Source organism: Thunnus maccoyii, unplaced genomic scaffold (assembly GCF_910596095.1).
Source record: "Thunnus maccoyii unplaced genomic scaffold, fThuMac1.1, whole genome shotgun sequence".
Lineage (NCBI taxonomy): Eukaryota > Metazoa > Chordata > Actinopteri > Scombriformes > Scombridae > Thunnus > Thunnus maccoyii.
In genome coordinates, this window is record NW_024757900.1 from 1,949,410 (window position 1) to 1,969,049 (window position 19,640).

The 19,640-nt window shown below is 40.5% G+C and overlaps 1 protein-coding gene across 2 annotated transcripts; it reads right to left on the minus strand.

Moving 5' to 3' along the window:
- Positions 1 to 1,290: 1,290 nt before the first annotated feature.
- Positions 1,291 to 8,375, minus strand: isl1a (ISL LIM homeobox 1a). Of its 2 annotated transcripts, none has more exons than XM_042405577.1 (6): positions 8,195 to 8,375; positions 7,673 to 7,862; positions 6,298 to 6,557; positions 4,868 to 5,151; positions 4,045 to 4,212; positions 1,291 to 2,351 (listed from the first exon to the last, which is right to left on the minus strand). In XM_042405577.1, the coding sequence occupies exons 1-6, from the start codon at positions 8,220 to 8,222 to the stop codon at positions 2,235 to 2,237; spliced, it is 1,047 nt and encodes a 348-aa protein (XP_042261511.1). In that variant the 5' UTR covers positions 8,223 to 8,375; the 3' UTR covers positions 1,291 to 2,234. The 2 variants fall into 2 exon arrangements, with proteins under 2 accessions (XP_042261511.1, XP_042261510.1); XM_042405576.1 differs by having other exon boundaries at positions 4,868 to 5,154.
- Positions 8,376 to 19,640: the final 11,265 nt, after the last annotated feature.

Below are 19,640 nucleotides of genomic sequence, written 5' to 3' on the forward strand. Positions count from 1 at the left end.
CTTATAGCAATAAATGTTTGTTATAGCTGAAGAGTAAGAAAAGCAATTTCTGACAAAGTTTTGATGCAAAAAAATTTAAATCCCAACAAATGTATTATTCTTGTAACAAATGGGATCAAAACGTCAGACACTTCCATTCTAAACTAAACATTTGTTTAATATTTCTGTCTATGTCTATCTCAGATGTTTGATGGCCAAAAGCCACAGAGCCAGGAATATCTGTCGGAAGTTATTTCATTTTAGATTTATCTTAAAACACAAAAAAATGTTGTGATCATATAATTGTGCTTGCAGTCACAGCCTAGTCGCCAGAATAAAACGTTGGCAGTTTACGTTTCTGCAAACCACAGACACGTTGAATATCTACGTTTCAACACGTGAAATACGTAGCATATTAACATTTCAACAAAACGTATCACATCAACATTTCTACAAAACGTAGCATATTAACATTTCAACAATACGTATCATATCAAAATGTCAGCAAAACGTATCATCTCAGTATTTCTACAAAACGTATCATATCAAATTGTCAACAAAACGTATCATATCAACATTTCCAAAATACGTATCATCTCAACATTTGTAGTGACGTAGTTCACATGCGATCTGTATGAGCTGATCTTTCCCCCGGGGGGAGGAGGGGCAAATGGATGGTAAGGAAGTTTCTTGGAGGCAAGTTGGAAGTCAGCAGAGAGCACGGTTCGAGACCATCTCGAAACAAATGTCCGCTTCCCGTTTCAACCGACAAAAGCGGGTGGGTGTTTTTAGCGAGACGTCAGGACATGTGCAGCCGTTTTTCTGGCGAGAAAACCGTGTGTTTTTCGTGAGACATCGGCCGTTTTTATTTTGATTTTGATTTTTTATTTTAACTCAAACCAAGACCTTTCCCTAACCCTAACCAAGTGCCTAAACCTAACCAGACCTTAACCACAGCGTTGTTACACCATAAAACATCATTATTCAAAGGGTAGAAACGTTAATGTGCAACGTTTGTAGAAGTGTTGATATGATACATATTTCACGTGTTGAAACATATATATTCAACGTTTCTGTGGTTTGCATAGACGCTCAATGCCAACGTTTTCTTCTGATGACTGGGTTGCCAGTCTCCATTGTGTTGGAATTTTCAAACTCTGTCATGTAAAAATGAGGTCAGATCACAGCATTACAATCAAGATGATGACGTGGTTGTTAACATCTCTTGAATCAAATTCATCTGTTTAAAAATAATCTAATTTCAGAATCAGACTTTATCACTTTTTTCAAGAAAATAAGAGGTCAGCAGCCTTGTTAAGATTAAGCTGTTTTGCAGTATTTGTTCTAAAGCAGGTAGGCAGCAAAAACTGAGACAGCACCTGCACCAACTTGAAAACTAATTAACCACAGCCAACAATCCACCCAGCCATTTAATAGATCTGATGTTCCACCTCGTGGGAATATTCACAAACAGAAAAATCCCTTTAGATACAATAAAACTCTCCTCATTGTCCTATTTTGTAAATCATTAAAGAAAACATGAGACATTAAATTTGCAATAGAAAATCCACAAACCAAACTACAATCTTTTTTGTTTCTTTTTACTTCAGTTAAGAAAGTTACACAAAAGGTGGCAAATTTGTCGACAATAAATAATAAATAATTTTTGTTGCACGGGAACAAACAAACATTTTCTTCCAGGGCTAACTTTAACTTAATTATACACATCTTTGGGAAAGAAAAAAAATATTCTCGGACGGACACTAACTCACACAAATGTCCCACGAAGCTTGTGGCAAAATAGAGGTATACCTTGTTGCAAATGCTTTAGTACTTGGGTCCTGATGGAATCGTGTAATTAGATGAAGAAAAGCAGTGCCGTCCCCCTCCAAAGGTCTATTGTAATGATGAGGTGCCTTTACCGAATTAAAAAAAATCACCGGTCATTTTTTATTCAAAGTAGCGCACAGCATTTCGAGAGTGCAGGGTTTAGATTTTTCTCCTACTCAGAGGTCCCATTTATCGATGGAGTCAGGTTCATGTCTTCTCTTTTGGCAAAACTATAACCAGGCGTGTGAACAAGCGGCACCGGTCATGATGACGCATATGTCTGGATGGACACCGGAGTGGGTCGCTGCGGTAAAATCCCATGATTGTCTTCACAGTGTCAAAATACAACCAGGAGTTGTTTGGTGCAGTCGGGAGGGATGGGATGAACAGGGGCGGTTTGTTCAGTCCGTCCATGCGACCTCTACTCATGCCTCGATGGGGCTGGATACCATGCTGTTCGGCGTGTCTGGAAGCTGAGACGACATGGACGCTACCTCGCTGCCCGTCGAGTTCGAACCCGGCCCCCCTTCCGAGAAACTGACCTGCAGAGCACAACAAACAACGGTCAGAAACATCTGGAAACACCACAGAGGAGTGTGTGCCATGGCTTGAAACGCAAATTATTTTTCTCTCCAGGAGGGATGGAGGCTGCACCGAGAAGCTGGGCAGATAATAGCGCTATATGGATACACGCATTTCAAGGATCATACCGCTTCTTCTACATGCTTTAATTCATTTACAACATCATTGCCCAGTACTTCCAAAGCATGCCGAAGGCCACTGCAGCCAATTATTTCACTAGGTATAATTACCCATGAAATTGAAGTTGAAAAGATATGTAACTTTAATTGTTTGAGTTTAATTGTCACATCTGTCAAAGTTTGATTAACAATGATTAATGTTATTAATTGTACATTAATTGCACATTGATTTGTACTGCAATGCAAAGGAACACTAATCACTAATCACTATAATAAAAGCAGACCTGATGTTTGCTCTGATGGATTATCTGTCTTATTGAAGATTCAAGTCTATGCGTCTAATTGTTTCGTAAATTAAAAAACAGTGGCAACCTAGAAGGTTGGAAAATAACATCGAAACTTGTGGGGTAAAAAAGAAAAAATAAACACCATAGATTCTGACCACGAAGTGAGCTCAGCTAATCGGGTAGTAGGAATATTCTGCTGGGGATAATGCCTTAATTATGGACATGTTTTATTTAGCCATAGCAGAGATCTTAACCCTGGTTTTCAACTAAATGAAATAGTTCTCCATCGTTATCTTGGTCCTTAACTAACACTGTTTTCCAAACAAAGTTCAGCTTTCCCCGCCACCCAAGATCACATGAATTAGTTGTCATATCCCTGTCCGTGTCAAACATGCTAATAATCCACTTCTATGGCGGAGGAACGCCTGCAGCGTCCGCGCCTCTACATTGGAGCTAATTTCAGGAGATTTCAGGAGTCTGTGTCATGATGTATTTGATGGGTCACTCCGGAGGAAATAAATACAATGGGATAGAATACATTTATCTCTAAAATTTTAAAAGCCATCAGTGGGCCTGTGGCCTGTTTTCTCACTTGGAGCATCACTGAGTGAACAGTCCCCTTTTCCGAGAGTGTTCTAGCCAAAATACAAACAGGCCTATCTGTAAGAATATACATTTAATCGAAAACTAGTGAACAAGATTTGACGGTTAGATGACTGACATCAGTAGTCTAGGATGCTCAAAATCCACAATATAAACCAATTGTAACGGCTTCATTAAAATGAGCACAGATCTTCCTATTCAGCTCTGTCAAAAAAACAAACAAACAAATAAAACCTGTTCGTATTCTCTTGGGGAAAAAACAACTATTTGCTTTAGACCATATTGGGGGGGGGGGGGGGGGGGGGGCATCTGTCCCGACATGAACCCATTCTGTCATTTTAGATGTGATAATGCGCATCTTCATACCAACGGAGAAATTATGACTGAATAACAAAGGAATGGAGAAAAAGCTCCTCTATGGAGGGCCAGTTTCATGAAAAGTGTAAATTGTGGTTTGAATGCAGATCAAATTCCTTAAAATACCTTTCCATACGGATAAAAATATATTTGTCTGCAGGAAGGAAGCACTGAACATCGAATGTTAACAATGCACTGTCTAATAAGCTCGTTGTTGTATATTATAAGCAAATAAATACACTTAAAGAATGCGTTGCTTAATTACTTAGTGAACAAAAACAACGCACCAGTTGCTGGAAGGCCGGTTGGTCGATGTCGCTCTGCAGCGCGAAGTCGCTGAGGACCTTCCAGGGCGGCTGGTAGCTCTGCACCTCCACCGGATTTGCCTGGATGCCGCCATCGTGCCTCTCTGGACTGGCCGCCACCATCGGGGTGCCTGTCATTCCCTGGATATTCTGCAAGAACACCCTTCGTGGTCAGCACCCAGAATATTCCTACACATCTTTCACTGTGGGTGATCAAAGATGATGCAGTGTGGGTGGCTGGGTGTGGTTGTGTGTGTCTGTGTGTGTCTGTGTGTGCACGCGCGTGTGTGTTGGGGGGAGGGGGTCGTCTGAAATGATTCCACCAGTCAATCAGCAGAACACTCAATAAATAAGTAAATAAACAAAGACGTAAATACACAGAAACATGAAAATAACTTACTGGCGCTTTTGCGCAGGTGTGCTTGACATCACAGCTCTGTGTGAGCGTGATAAAAAAGCTCCAGGCCTTCATCATGTTTCAGTGTATGCGCGCATCCCTTTATATAAACATTTGGAACCTTACATCGCCCCTGTCAGATACTCTGGGAAAAGTTAGTGCTGGGGCTTTATAAATAATAGACTACTTTGCAAGCGTAAATAAAGGATACCTTAAATTTACTCAGGGGTTAAACATCTTGATTAACGGTGTAAGAAAGGGAGAGAGTTGCAACATTTAGGGCTTGTCTATTGTCTAAGAACAAAATACATACATTTTGTCCTACTGTAGCCTGTTCATAATCAGCATAATGTGAATATGAAATGTTCAAGTTCAGTCAGGCTGCTGCAGCCTGCTTCGTCCTCTTACCGTCTTGTCATTGGGCTGCTGCTGCTGCAGCTGCTTCATCAGCAGGCTCCTCTTCTTGTCTTTGCACCGCTTGTTCTGGAACCAGACACGGATCACCCGCGGGCTGAGGCCAGTCATCTCCACCAACTGCTCCTTCATCAGGGCATCGGGCCTCGGGTTGGCGTTGTAGCAAGTTCGCAGCGTGTGCAGCTGCTTCTCGTTTAGTACAGTCCGGACCCGGGTGGTCTTCTCCGGTTGTTTGTGGACGTGAGGCCGCAGCGCGGGCTGTCGGGCCGAGATAGGTTCTGCTGTTGAGAAAGGACGGGAAAACAGCCCAGAGAAGGCAACATCAATTTATCTGTCACAAGCCCAGATAAAGATGAGGACAGACTGCTGTATCTGGACGGACAAGTTACAAGATTTATAGAAGAATAGCCATAGCCCACAACTCACGATGCACAACTTTTGCCAATTATGAGTCTGTTTTAATTGTTCTGAAAACTTTACTGGCGTAGTAATAGACTACTTTCCAAACACAATGTTGCTAACATTATAGGCTTGATCCTATTAAAGATCAGATCCAAGCATTTTTGTAAAATAGCCACAACCACATGGCGTTTGTCCATTCTACTTAAAACAGTCCTGAGTTAAATGTCTTCTAAATATGACCACATGTCATGATTTCAGGAGAAGGATTTGAATGTAGAAGAACAGCGCAGCTCTGGTCGACCTACTGACTCATCTGATCCAAGGTCATAAAACCACCAGACCAGATGGAGATACGGCAGGGCAGGCTAGCCTACTCTTTACTAGAGAAAACATCTAACCCGTCACAGACAATCAGAGCATTGTGCAGCATTTCTAGTTTGACCATACGTGTCCCGTATCCACAGCAATGGTCTGCATTTATCCTCCAGCAGTGATAACCTGTATAGGCTATTTCTAACAGCAGCGCCAACTAAATCTAATCTACCGAGACTAGCCTGACTGGTATGTAGAAAAGGAAATCCAAAAGACAACAAATATCTAGGCTACAGAAGCAGAAACCAGTACCAGTCCAACAGAAAACACCAACGTTATGAACACACACAAATATGTACACAGAAAAGCTCCTCTTGTGAGTTATGGCACCAAGAGCAGCTTCTCCGCGACGGAACGGCGTTTAGCCAACATCAAAACGTAGATGAAACATGGCCAGTAAATCACCCTTATATTACATTCTGTGTCTCAGTGCGCCTCGACAGAAATCAGTTGCAATGTGGAATACAAGAGATGCAGTTTTAAAAAGTTATCATGAAACATCTGAGTCTAACTCGGAGAGACAGTTTATGTTTAAGGAGCAGCTGGACAAAATCCAACTACGGAAAAAGGCATTGAAAAAAGAAAAAGTCGGTTTCAGCTAGCCTTTACCTGCAGTAACCTGTCCTGTCTCCCACTCCCCGGGACTTTACCTGCCATCTGCAGTGGTCTGGCGGGGTGCAGCGGACTGAGCGGGTCTCCGGGGCCCAGGCTGGCCCGCTCCACCACATCGTGATCGGCCCGGCAGAAGAGCCCGTCTTCCCGCAGAGCGAACTCGTCCCCTGGGATTAGCTGCCGGCTGCAGGCCACGCAGCGGAAACACTCGATGTGGTACACCTTGGAACGGGCCCTCATCACGAAGTCGTTCTTACTGAAACCGATGTTGCATTTAGCGCATTTAATCCCATACAACCTGTGGGACAGACAGACAGACAGACAGACAGACAGACATACACACACACACACACACACACACACACACACACACACACACACAAGGGGTCCGATCAGTTTGACTGCAGGCAGCTCAGGCACAAATCTAGCCTAATGATAACATCTATAGGCTGTAGTAACCATAGAAATGACACGATCGATAATTTGGCTTGATAATAACCAATATATATAATAATAATTGTAATTATAATTGCAATCTTAATATTAATATGAATAATAATGATAATAAATGTTGGTTTCCAGTAAGCTAAGTTACTGACATTTCTATATAGACAAATAAACATTATTTGTTTCTGTGAAACGATATTTCCATTTTGAAAAAGCGAGCAATGATGATGATGAAGCTTATTATTATTATTATTATTATTATTATTATTATTATTATTATTATTATTCTTATTATTATTATTATTATTACTACTACTATTATTGTCATATTAGCAACAGCGGTGGCATTCTGCATAGGCCCATATGACACAGGCCTACCTTGTGAAAATTCTAGTGGTTGTTTTTCTGAACGATGTTATATATTTGTATCGACATTGTGCATTATTTTGTCATAAGTTGTAATCTAATAATTATTCTCGTGTTGTAATAACAACCCCAAATCAGTGAGTAATGTATAGGCTGTATGATTTAAAAAAAAAAAAAAAAAAAAAAAAAAAAAAAAAAACTCAAGTCAGGATGTTTTTTTTAATGATTTTGTACATGTCCATCTGTCACAAAGCAGGACTTATAGGATGCTACGCTGATCGGAATCATTGATTAAAGGCCTGATGTGCATTGTTACAGGTTTTTAAAATGCATGTGATGGAAACATAATAGCCTACAATGGCATACTGACATATCTTATGAGGATGCACTACATCAAGTTGTTGTAGCAATAAAGATGGTTAATCACAATATTTAAAATCATGTTAGCCCACTGAAATCAGAACTCCTTGTGACTTGAATCTGTCCGAATATTCTCATGTAAATATTTTACAATAATAATTCCAATCGCCATGCAGCTCCAGCTCCGGTCGTGTATATCTGAAGGGGGTCGTCCCGTTCGTCCCGTCCCGGCCATCCTACCTGATGTAGTCCCGTTTACAGTAAGTCTTTCCGTCCCTGACGAAGCACGTGCAGGACTCGTCCAGGTACTGACTGCACTCGGCACATTTGAGACAGGCGGCGTGCCACTCCAGGTCCGGGGAGACCCGCAGGATGTACTGGTCGTGGATCTGGTTCCCGCAGCCAACGCACAGAGACACCAGCCGCTTCTCTAGAAGAACAGCACGAGCAGGACACATTACACACACTGTCCACAGCTGTTCGCTGATTAAAGTAGACTCATCCAATAATGTACCAAATGGCTTTAAAATAATATGATGATGATTATTAATAGGTTATTATTATTATTGTTGTTGTTACATTGCCTGAAAAAAGTCTATAGCTAACATCCGTTGACTTAAAGCTTTTCTGACACTTCTATAAAATGCAGTATAGGCCATGAAAATATGTTCTGTATACATTCATCACAATACAACTAAGTCAACTCAAGTTGGGAAGAATTTAGTTCCAGAATCGCATCCCAACACCGAACGAGTGTCTTACTTTTCGGCGGATCCCCCATGTCTCCCATGTCCACAAAGTAAGGCGATATGAGGTCCACTGTCACAGCGGGCTGCAGCGCATGGAAGCCTGGATGTGTCCTCCGCTGCCGGGCTGCCGGGCCAGGGGCTGCGCTGTCCAGCTCGGAGAGGGAGTGTGTGTGTGTGTATGTGTGTATGTGTGTTTCTTCCCGGTGTGTATAGAGCTCTGATCCTGACAAGCGGTGGGGTTGACGTAGGACAGCAGCACGTCATCTGCATGAGCAGCTGATTGGCTCTGCCCCCCCCCCCCCCCCACCACCACCACCACACACACACACACACACGCGCGCGCACAAACTGGAACACTTAGTGCTGCAAATCATTTGTTTTTCAGTTTTTCTTGCCATTTTCTGTCTGTCTTATTCCTCGGTCTGCTGGTGCTGACTGGGTTGTTTTTTTTACATGGTCACATAAAGGAAAACATACACTTCATCTGTCCCTTTTACTGGACATGGAGCAGGCCATAGAGGAAAATTCCTGGACATGCACTCCTGAACATGGACATATAGGAGTATATGGACTAGTACCGATTAAAGGTTTCTTTGTGCTGCTGACAGATGGAAACCTTTTATCGCCACAATGTGAACTTTTCATAAACTCAGAAAACAGCCTTGTTTTAAGCTCAATGACAAGGCGTTTTTGAGGGAATGCTTTAAAAGCGAGCCTGAAACGTTTTGGAGAATTTTCTAAACACCTAGAGGAACATCTAATCCTTCAACCTAACGAAAAATATCACCAAAACGGCAAAGTTGCAACGGTTTGTCAGCAGAGATGGTGTAAGCCCTGAATCAGAGCGGTGACAGGCCAGGCCCCGCAGCAGCAGCTCTGACACACACCAATACGCCCTCTTGTGTTAGTAATCTACTAACGCCAGAAACACACAGCAGGAGCAACAGCAGCAGCAGACAGAGAACACCCACAGCATGTCTTTTCAAACAGACTTATGGTTGAAAGTAAAAGGAATATGTAGAGTCTGAGCAGTGATGATGAAACAATGAAATTAAACTTTGCCGCCACCGGCAGACAGCAATAACTGTTGTTTTTTTCTTGTAGTCTAAACACAAATGTCAGTCTTTATAGGTTATGTGTTAAAAATACACTTAAACCAGAATTAAGTGATGTGTCAGACTTTCTTGCCATACTTTTATAGTCTATTTTCTATGGTGAAAAGTTGACAAACCTACTAAATTATTTTTATCAAATTTTATTACTGCCATCCTTACAAACTGATGCTATGCAACCAAATGAATTTAATGTGAAAGACTAATCCAAATCCAAAACATTTCCAAAGATACTGAAAGAGATATGTATAAAAGGATGCAGAAAGCTTCTGGAATATTTCCAATATGGTGCAGCCATAAAAATATGGAGTCTAGATGGGCTCCAATAGCTATTTGATATGTCTGTCTGATTGATTATTCGACGGACTGTAGATAGAAAAAATGAACTTAAAACTGATAAAGTTATAATCTGTTGTAAGATTCCCTTGTAGCAACGCCATGTTACGCGTCGGAATATGTTGTCAGGAGGGGCTGCCCAAGAGCCGTGCATGCGCACGACAGTGACCTGCGCGTATTAATGTTTAGAAAAAAACAGCTGATATATATTTTATTTTCTATAGTCAAATCTGACATTTGTGTGAGAATAATATTATAGATAAATAATATAGATATTATCCATATGATGGATGAAATATAAAACCTGTAACAAGCGCAGCTGCTATTGATTTGGTTTAAAACTGCAAAATTTAAAAACAAAAGATCTTAAACATATATTATAATAATGATGATGATGATGATGATGATAATAATAACAATAACAACAATAACAACAACAACAACAACAACAACAACAATAATAATAATAATAATAATAATAATAATAATAATAATATGTGGTATGTTATTATTCCTCATGAATCAGCACCTCCTCAGTACTTTCTCTGCGCACAGCGTGTGGGTTAGTTGTTTCTCTGTGCACACAAGGGTACAGAGATTCCGTTTCTACAATATGAGAAAACGCTGGATTTACAGGACAAAATACCACGAGACAGTGTAAATTCTGCATAAATACAGCCTCACTCTCACGACTGGACGCCATGTCCCTTTTCTCCATTAGGCGTGTTTTTAGTGCTCAGGCTACAGTAGTGTATGTAGTTAGCTTGTTAGATTATTAGTTAGTTCTGTGATTATGATGAACTGTAATGATCTTACTGCTCAGCCAAATGTCAGAATCCATCAAACTAACTGATGACTCAAGAAATATTCTAACTGTTGTAATAAAACGTTGTTTTCATTGGTAAGAGGGTCTTTCCCCTAAATTCAGTTCTGCTCCTGAACAACCAATTTGACTGGTCCTCATAGAGATTTTTGGGTAACAGACCAGTGAAGCTTCACTGAGTGGTGCATCAGGGCCTCATGTATCACAATTAAACTAGAAAGCTTTCACAGACCCTGGAGTGAAAAAAACACATTAAGGACATATGACCAATGCATAAAACAAACCAGACACAAACAAACAAAACAAAACAGAAGAAACATGCAAATTGCCTTGCTGTTGCTAATTGAGGCTGCACAGATTGATTTCACCATACCAGAGCTGGGTGATACATCAGTAGACTATCTTATCGTCGAAACTGTCCTTACCAGAAGAAGCACAACATTTAATTTTTTTGTTCAAACACCTTAAAGGTTATGTGTTTAGGTTTTTCTGTAGTTCAGTTGTCTCAGGAATTATTGTTTTCTGAAGCACACAAGAGCACAATTTACGTCCAGTGCAAACTTTCAGTGCCAATGCAGGAAGTAGCGTGTTTTTAGGCAGAAAGACAGAGTGTGGAGGTTGAGATGATCGGGATTGACATATGGGAAACTGAAGTTTATGTCCTGTTACAACTTAATGTTTGTTTGTTTTTTTTTAAATGTAATCATGATTGTTTCCTAATCTTAACAATGCCATTGTTTCCATATTGTAAAAAAGAAATACAAAACATAATGTAGGGTTTTGCAAAATTGTGCAATAGAAATGTTTTATCTGGCAAAAACTTTGGAATAATGCCTATCTGCTCTCAATAATAAAGGTAAAAGTAACACAACATTTTCATCATCATGGAAGTCGAGTGTCGTTCTCATTATAATCCAAATATTTATACCTATTTGTCAGTATCATCCAACTCATATGGCATACTGCTATATCCTAATCGAATAAAATAGAATAGAATAGAAATGAGCAGAAATAAATTTATCAAATATTTATCATGTGCCAAAACCATCATATTTGATATTTGCTCATGTGATTTTCAGATATGTCACAAGTGAAATGTAAGACACATATATTCACCTGTAATGTCAAATATGAAATAGTATTTCACACATGAGAAACAGGCAACTTAACTCTTACAAAAGAGTAAATGAATGTGAGTTCATCATATGACAACTATTTAATGTGTGAACATTTTGCACCAGGCACACAAGGTTTTCAGACAATTCACGTCATTCAGTGAAAAGATTAATTTAAATTTGGAATGATTCATTAATATCGTGCACGGCACTATAACTGTGCTGTAATTTTTATTCTCCTGCTCCACTGGAGCAGTTGGGATTAAGGGCCTTGCATAAGGGAACTTCAGTGGTAATGAGGGAGGGGTAAGCGCTGCTTTTTCACTTTCCCCACCCAGATTTATCTTGCCAGTCCGGGGATTGAACTGATGACCTTGCGGTGAGAAGCTCCCTTCTCCAACCTTTAGGCCACCACTGCCCATAATAATAATAAGAATAGTAATAACAATAATTATTATAATAATTATTGTTATTGTATAGCCAGTTAATGCTGCTATGAGTGGTTGTTCAGGCCATGAAATGCAGGTCTGTGATGGGACACAAAATCCAGTCTCCTGCATGAAAGTCAGATGCACTTAATCCACCACCCGTCCTCCATGCTACTTTCTTCACTGGCACTGAACGTCAACACTGGACATAAATCTTCTGTTGCAGGGTAGTCCGATATGATTCCTTGGGATACGCGGCTGACCTATATAGACTGCTAACAAGAAAAATCATTCATGTCTGGATGTTACTATTCAAGATATGTGGGAGTTTTTGCAGGCTCTCATTAGATAATGAGCTATTGTATTGTCTGTGTTGTTGTTAACATATTAATGCATGAAAATGACACAGCAAAATTAATTCATGAATCCTTGTGAAATAGGTGGTGCTGGAAGCTTGGTGATCTAGAGTTTGTACCATCAACTCCTGTCTGATGACTGCAGATGCTGCATCTCTTTAGTGGAGTAGTTTATACTCCAGCACAGCAAGGTTATAGAAAACTGGATGGTGTGACACAGCTAATCTGGTTGCTTCCTCCGTATTTGACTTGCTGGGTCTTTGTTCCCTCAAAAGTCACCACTGGCCAGACCAACGATGGATTACCAACTGTGCAAAGCACAGCAAACTTGGTGCAAAACCGCACAATGCAAAGAGAGGAGGGGGTACTGGGGGTCAGTAGGGGCCCTCATTTTTGCCCAAGGGCCCTCTAGTAGGTGAATCCCATGGATGTATAAAGAGAACTGGATACAGCATCGGAGGCAGGCCAACGTTCATTCCGATGAAAGCTGCTCAGTGGCGCATGAAGTCAAAAAAGTTCAACTTCTTCTGCATTGCCTCCGCATTTGCAAGCAAGCGCACTAATGACTTTTGCCGGCAAAGCCAGCTACTTCCTGTTTAGCCCTCCAGCTAACTTGAATGGGGATAAAACAATTCAATCATGTAGCTCCTCTAGACTTGTGATCGGACCGAATGGATCAAATTCTGATAGTGAGACAAGTCATTTTGCAGGGGCTGTGATGCTCAAAAAAAATTATCCACTGATTTAGAGACGTCTCTTTCACAATGTAAGTCTATGGGAAAAAGTCTTTTTGGGCCCAATAGCATCATGTGATGCTGTAATTACACGGTTTTGCTGCTGTGTCAAATTGGCTTCACTGCCCGGCGCTGTTCCCAGGGGCTTGGTGAATCCAGCTTTGGTTCACACAGTTTGCATTTGGTCAACAGCAAATGCAGATTTTGATTTCCTCATTCAGAGGAGGAGGGGTGGATGGAGGCATTAACTACGATCGTCCCCTTAGCTTAACCCTGTGGTTATTATTGTAGCCATGACAATGAAGGTGGCCTAACCTTTTTCTCTAACCTTAACAAAGTGATCATTTTAACCCAAGCCATGATCTTCCCCTAAACCTAACCAAGTGGTTTTTGTGCTTAAACATAACCAGACCTTGACCACAGCATTGTCACATCATAAAACATCATTATTGTGATTTTGAACAGTTTTGGAAAGCACAGACACATGATGCTGTCCTGCTGATTACTGCCGATAGGGGCGCCAGATTAGAAAATGTTTCTATGTGTTGTTCTGAAGTCACATGGTCAAACAACATATTTGGGCGTTTAATTTGGATACACACACTAGTATGGTAGCTTATGGTTAGCTTTTTTAAAAAATGCTATTTTGAACAAAGGTAATAATTGGATTATTTCAGCTGCAATCACATATTCATGACCATATTGTCTACATGCAAACTTAATTGTCTTCTCATTTATAAAGCACACATAAGCAGTGCTGCAATTCTGCGATCTTACATTTCCACAATTCTGTCTTATGTTTAGAATATAAAAGCACTAACAAGCTGGCCTTGACCTGAGTGACCTCACACTTTGTGCTCCTCCCTCCCAGTCCTCCTCATCTGTCAAGCCCTTCACTGTCCACTCAGGACTGATTAGGACATTTCAGCAGACAGCCACAGTCACAGGCGTAGGCTGTGGCTGATGTCTGTCCTGTCCAGTGGCAGGGGAGGAGAGCTGCCTCCCCTGGGTGCCCCCTGTGCCCCACAGACCATATGGCCTGGCCTGGCCCCTCTAGATGGGCGAGCTGGTCCATGGACCACCTGAGGCAGCAGGAGCTCTCATAATCACTGGAGACAAGAGCCACTTGACACCAGGCTGACAGATGGTGCGCCAGCACTGCTGCTGCCCCGGACTGCTACTGCTCTTTGTGTATGTGTGTGTGTGTGTGTGCGTCTGTGTGTGCGTGCATGTGACACAGAGAGAGAGAGAGAGAGAGAGAGAGAGAGAGAGAGAGTGTGTGTGTGTGTGTGTGTGTGTGTGCATGCATGTACGTGTGAGAGGAATAGAGAGAGTGTGTGTGTGTGTGTTCAGATTGAGGCACAATAAGGGCGATGATGTGTCAGGGGCGGTTAAACGTGATGGTAGCAGCGCTTCTTCCTTTGTCTCGAGGGCAGCTGTAGCCCTGGGCCATGACTGCAGGCAAATTTCATCACATGTAAGGAGCAGAGGCTAAACAACAAATGAGCACAACACTGCTGAGTCCCACCTAAGTATACTGTCAAAAACTCAGCATTGACAGTTGCCAGTTTTGAAGGTGTTATTTAGATCAAAATTGTTCATTCAAAGTCAAAGCAAACTCGTTCATAAATATATTTTCTCTTCTAATTTTTGAATGACAAAACATCAGTATTGGACGATTGTGTGAAACCCATGATTACGTCTAAATGACGTTCTTTAAAATTATTACCTTCGACAATATCTTCACATTGTAAAGGTAAGGGACAGATTTAAGGTTAATGAAAAGGTCAACATGCTAGACACCTATCACCCACATCACTTCATACTTTTCACCATGCTACATAAAGGACACACTACTTCCTGAATTTGGAACTCGACATAGGCAGTGAAATTGTGTGGTGCTAACTGTTTGCCACATATGCTTGGCTACATTTCACTCAACATGTTCTTGGCAGACAGTTGGCTATCAGTCTAAATCAGTGATCAAAAAAATTAACCATTGACAATGGACATGTCCTATTGGCTTGAGGTTTTGAAATGCACAATAGCTATCCAATAGCAAGAGAGAAAAAAGAGCCATGGTCTGCGGTAGGGGGCTGAATACAAATACATTATTCGGCAAAGCACAAATGGTAGGTTTTTTCTGGATATTTGTTTCATACAAATATTTAAGAATTATTTGTTTTCGGGAAGAAAAGAAAAACATGTCAAATACCAGCATGCAGGTTACAAAGCTATCTCAGTCTCTCTCCTCTTCTCCATTGTTACGTCTATCAGGTCTCAACAAGGGGAGTCACATCCACCTGCTACATGACACACATTTCCTAATTTGGACATAACCCTCTGAGTTGGGGGTGTTCCCGAGAGATAAAGCTGACACATGCAAAGTGCTCCCAAGGGACTCTCCATAACCTGTTGTTCTCCTTCTCCTTTCCACAAAGTTAGGTTACAAAAAATAGGGAATAAATGAAAAGTGCAAAGCAATAATGGCCTTTGAAGTTCTTCCCTACACATTACATGTTGTGCTGTCTCTGTGTTATGGGTGTATAAATAGGTAGAGGTCTGTCTGCATCTATGACCCGGGGGACTCCAATTCAAGACCTGGTGAAGGGGCCTCCTTTGTAAGGTAGTTTATTCATGAACACTTATTGTAACATTTTAATTTTCCAAAATTAAAAGCATAACAGAAACAAAAATAAGATTTTTTAGCCTCTTTCCACTTTTATTCGATTACAAATACAAATAATTTTGCTGCCTCAACTAATACAGATACAAATACAAGTACTGTGCTCTGCACATCCCTAGTCTGCGGCAGTGGTCAGCTCTGCTGTAACTTTTCCAGGAGAATTGTATTTATTTATTGATTGGGACAGTGTGCAGTTTTAAACATAAATGATGCACTACACTGGAGTTAGCTCAAAGCTAATTTACATTCGCAGTCCCCCACAATCAAAACATACAACAGCACAACAAAAACAGTACAAAGCAAAAAACACACAGACCACACCACACAAAATATAAAATACAAAGCTAAATGCAACAGCACATCACACACACCCACAATATTTATTATTTTATTATAATTAATAATGTAAACTCGTCAAATTAAAAGCAAGACTACCTGTGCTAATGAGAAGACCATAGATAAAGCTTAGACTCAGTGGTCACACAGCTGATTGGTCTTTAGTCATTTTTTTAATTTGGCCTTGAATGTATTGATTGAACTACAGTTCTTCATATCATCAGGCAGGGCATTCCACTGAGTTGTGGCTTTCACAGAGAAAGCTGACTGCCCAAATGCAGTGCGATGAAATGGTATGGTACAATCTTGTATAGAGGATATTCTGGAGGATCTAATAGAACTTACTGAGCCAGTGTACACAAAGTCACATAGTGGAGGAGGGGCCAAACCATTTATTTTATAAACTAGGCACAAATTTGAGAATAATCTAAATTTCTCAAAGCTCAGTAAATTGTATTTCTCCCCTACCCTACAGTGATGGAAATGCATTGGCTTTTTGTCCAGAGTTTTAAGAGTTTGTTTATATAAGGACTCAAGAGGTCTTATGGCTGTTTCTCCAGCCTGCCCCCAACATGTGATGCAACAAGACATATGGGAAAGAATCATAGCATGCATAAATATCTCGTCTGTGCGCAAAGTGAGACAGTTTCTAATATGTCTAAAATTTGCTAAGTTGTACTTTATGGTTTTAATCATTTTTTAAACATATTTCTTAAAGTTCAAATTTGGATCCAGTGTCAAACACTATGTCAATTTTTTCAACTGATGAAAATATCAGCGTTAAAAGGTTGTACCATAGTTTTAGAGAAAAACATACTTTTTGTCTTGTTTACATTTAGACTCAGACATGATTGGTCAAGCCAATGTGTGATCCTTTCCAATGCAATTGTTAGAAATCGAAAACCTGGCCTGTAGCATCTATAGGAACAATATCCAGTTTCCTTTTCGTAATTTTTTTTCCTAACTCATATACAGACTCAAGAACTGTACTTTCCCTGTACTTTGAGTTTAAAATCTCCTAAAAAATTTTGGGTCCCTCCTTGTGAGATTATCAATGTTTTTCCAAATCAATTTACTGTTGCCTTTTGCCTCATTCAAAATATTGAGATAAAAACAAGATTGAGCTTCTTTTAGCTCTTGGATAACTTTGTTCCTTAAACCTTTATAAATCAGCATGTCGGTGTCTCTTCTAGTTTTAATTGCCTTCCTTAGTGCAGCATCTCTAGATTTCATTAGTTTCCAAAAATTTTCATTAAACCACAGTAAATTGTTTTTATTTTTAGATTTTTATCTGTATCCTCACATTTAATTTAATTTATTTTCCTTCAGAGTTGATTCTGTGAGTAAAAGTATGACAGCCATAGTCCAGATCATCTGAGGACAGTACATCATCCCAGTTCAAGCTGTTAATTTCATTGATAAATTCTTCTTGCTTAGCTCTGGGTATGTATTGAAGGATCATTGTCTTAGTTGCCGTGGTCTTATATCTACTTTTAGCCAGTTTTCTCATTAGGTTAGGTATGATCTGATAAGCCAGTGATTAAATTATAACTTTTAGTTTCTTTCTGGTTTGTTTGTAAATATCAGATCAATTTGTGTACTGGAGCATTTTGCAGTCCTAGTTGGGTCTTTTACTACTTGTTGTAGTTGGAATTTCTCTGTGATCATTTTTAGTTTTTTCTTCTTAGTTTTATCCCCCCAGTTCACATTAAAATCACCCATAAGTAAAAATTCTTTGTTGAGATCGCACTCTTTCAAGACTTCTGTGAGTTGATCATAGAAAGTGTCATCTGCAGAAGGGGGCCTATAGACACCTATGATGTTAAAAGACATTTGTTGGGATAACATTATTTTTATCCCAACATATTCTAACGTGTTACCCGCATTGTAAACTACACCTTCACATTTGATGATGTCTCTCAAATAAAAAAGCACCCCTCCTCCTTTTCCATCAGGTCTGTCTCTTCTGAAACATTGGTATCCAGGTACCGTGAACACACTCACAGGAGTTGTTTGTTTCAACCATGTTTCAGTCAGACAGAGAAAGTCCAAATTTGAGTCAGACACAAGATGAGTTAACTGATTGTTCTTTGCAGTAATGCTTCTGATGTTAAAATATCCACAGAATAGCCCCTTTCGTTTCAGCTTTGGGTCCCATAAGACTTTTGCATGATTGACAGTTTGGAAAGTTTTGAATAACCTCTGCCTCCTCACTGCAGGGTTTCGACATGCAGTGGTGTCAGCAGCAGGTTTTGTGAGAGACACTGGACCTATCAAGGTTTCCACAGCCCAATAGTGAAAAGTTATTCATGGAGCCATCATGCCTGGTGTTAACAAAGTTTAGTCTGTTAAGGGAGAAGCCCGGCTCAGAAAGTTGCTGCTCATTCATCACTGGCACCAGAGGAGTCCCAGACACACTCAAGCACAAATCAGCATCGAAGTTCTGCAGCACTCCAGGGGTTAACTGAACATCTCCTGAGAGCAGGATAAGCATGAAGATGAGACCTGCTATTCTCTGAAATGGGTGGCAGATGACCGGTCCACTGGATCTGCGATTTGCTCTGGTACTTGGGCTCGTCCGTGCCGCAGGACAGAGGAATAGATTGCAAAATATCCCAGTAAGTCATGATGAAAACTCACTGTAGGAGCATCAACTGGCCATGAGCCAACATTTGTCCCAAGCTCAATCACTTGGTGTTGCAGTTGTTTTCCATCAATGTTGATTTCTCTGGCCAGACAGACACGTACAGACAGTGTACAGCAGTGAGTACCAACAGTAGTCCAAAAAGCACTCCATGAAACACAGCCCAGGTGTTTTTGCTGATGAAACGCTGCTTTGAACTTGACGCGGTTTTTGACATGCATGCTCTGTGGTACATTAAACGGCCTCGGATGACAGTCCTATGTAACAATCCCATCCAGGATCCTGGTGTCCAGAGGGTAGAAGCTCCTCTTAAGAGGAAACTACCTAATGAAGAGGAAACTACCTTATGAAGGAGGTCCCCGCACCAGGTCTCGAACTCAAGTCTCCTAGATCGTAGATGACTGCGCTGACTGCTGAGCTAAAACTTTACTCATTGCCTCATTGCACACAGACCTACCAATTTATACAACCACAGCACAGAGACAGCACAGCATGTAATTTGTAGGGAAGAAATTAAAAGGTGATTCTTGCTTTGCACTTTTCATTTATTGCCTATTTTTTTACAACCTAACTTTGTGGAAAGGATAAGAGGAACAACAGGTAATGTAGAGTCCCTTGGGCTCCCACTTCGTGTGTGTCAGTAGCTCAGCTGTATCTCTGGGGAACACCCCCAACTCTGAGAACAGAAGAGACAGACTGAGATAGCGATATAACTGACCTGCACTCTGGTATTTGTCATGTTTTTCTTTTCTCCCCGAAAAAAAATCATTTTTAAAATATTTGTATGAAACAAATATTTGTTAAAAACCCAGTATTTGTGCTTTGCTGAATAATGTATTTGTATTCAGGCACACCCCTAGTACAGATGGTCTTACTTGATGTTTAATCT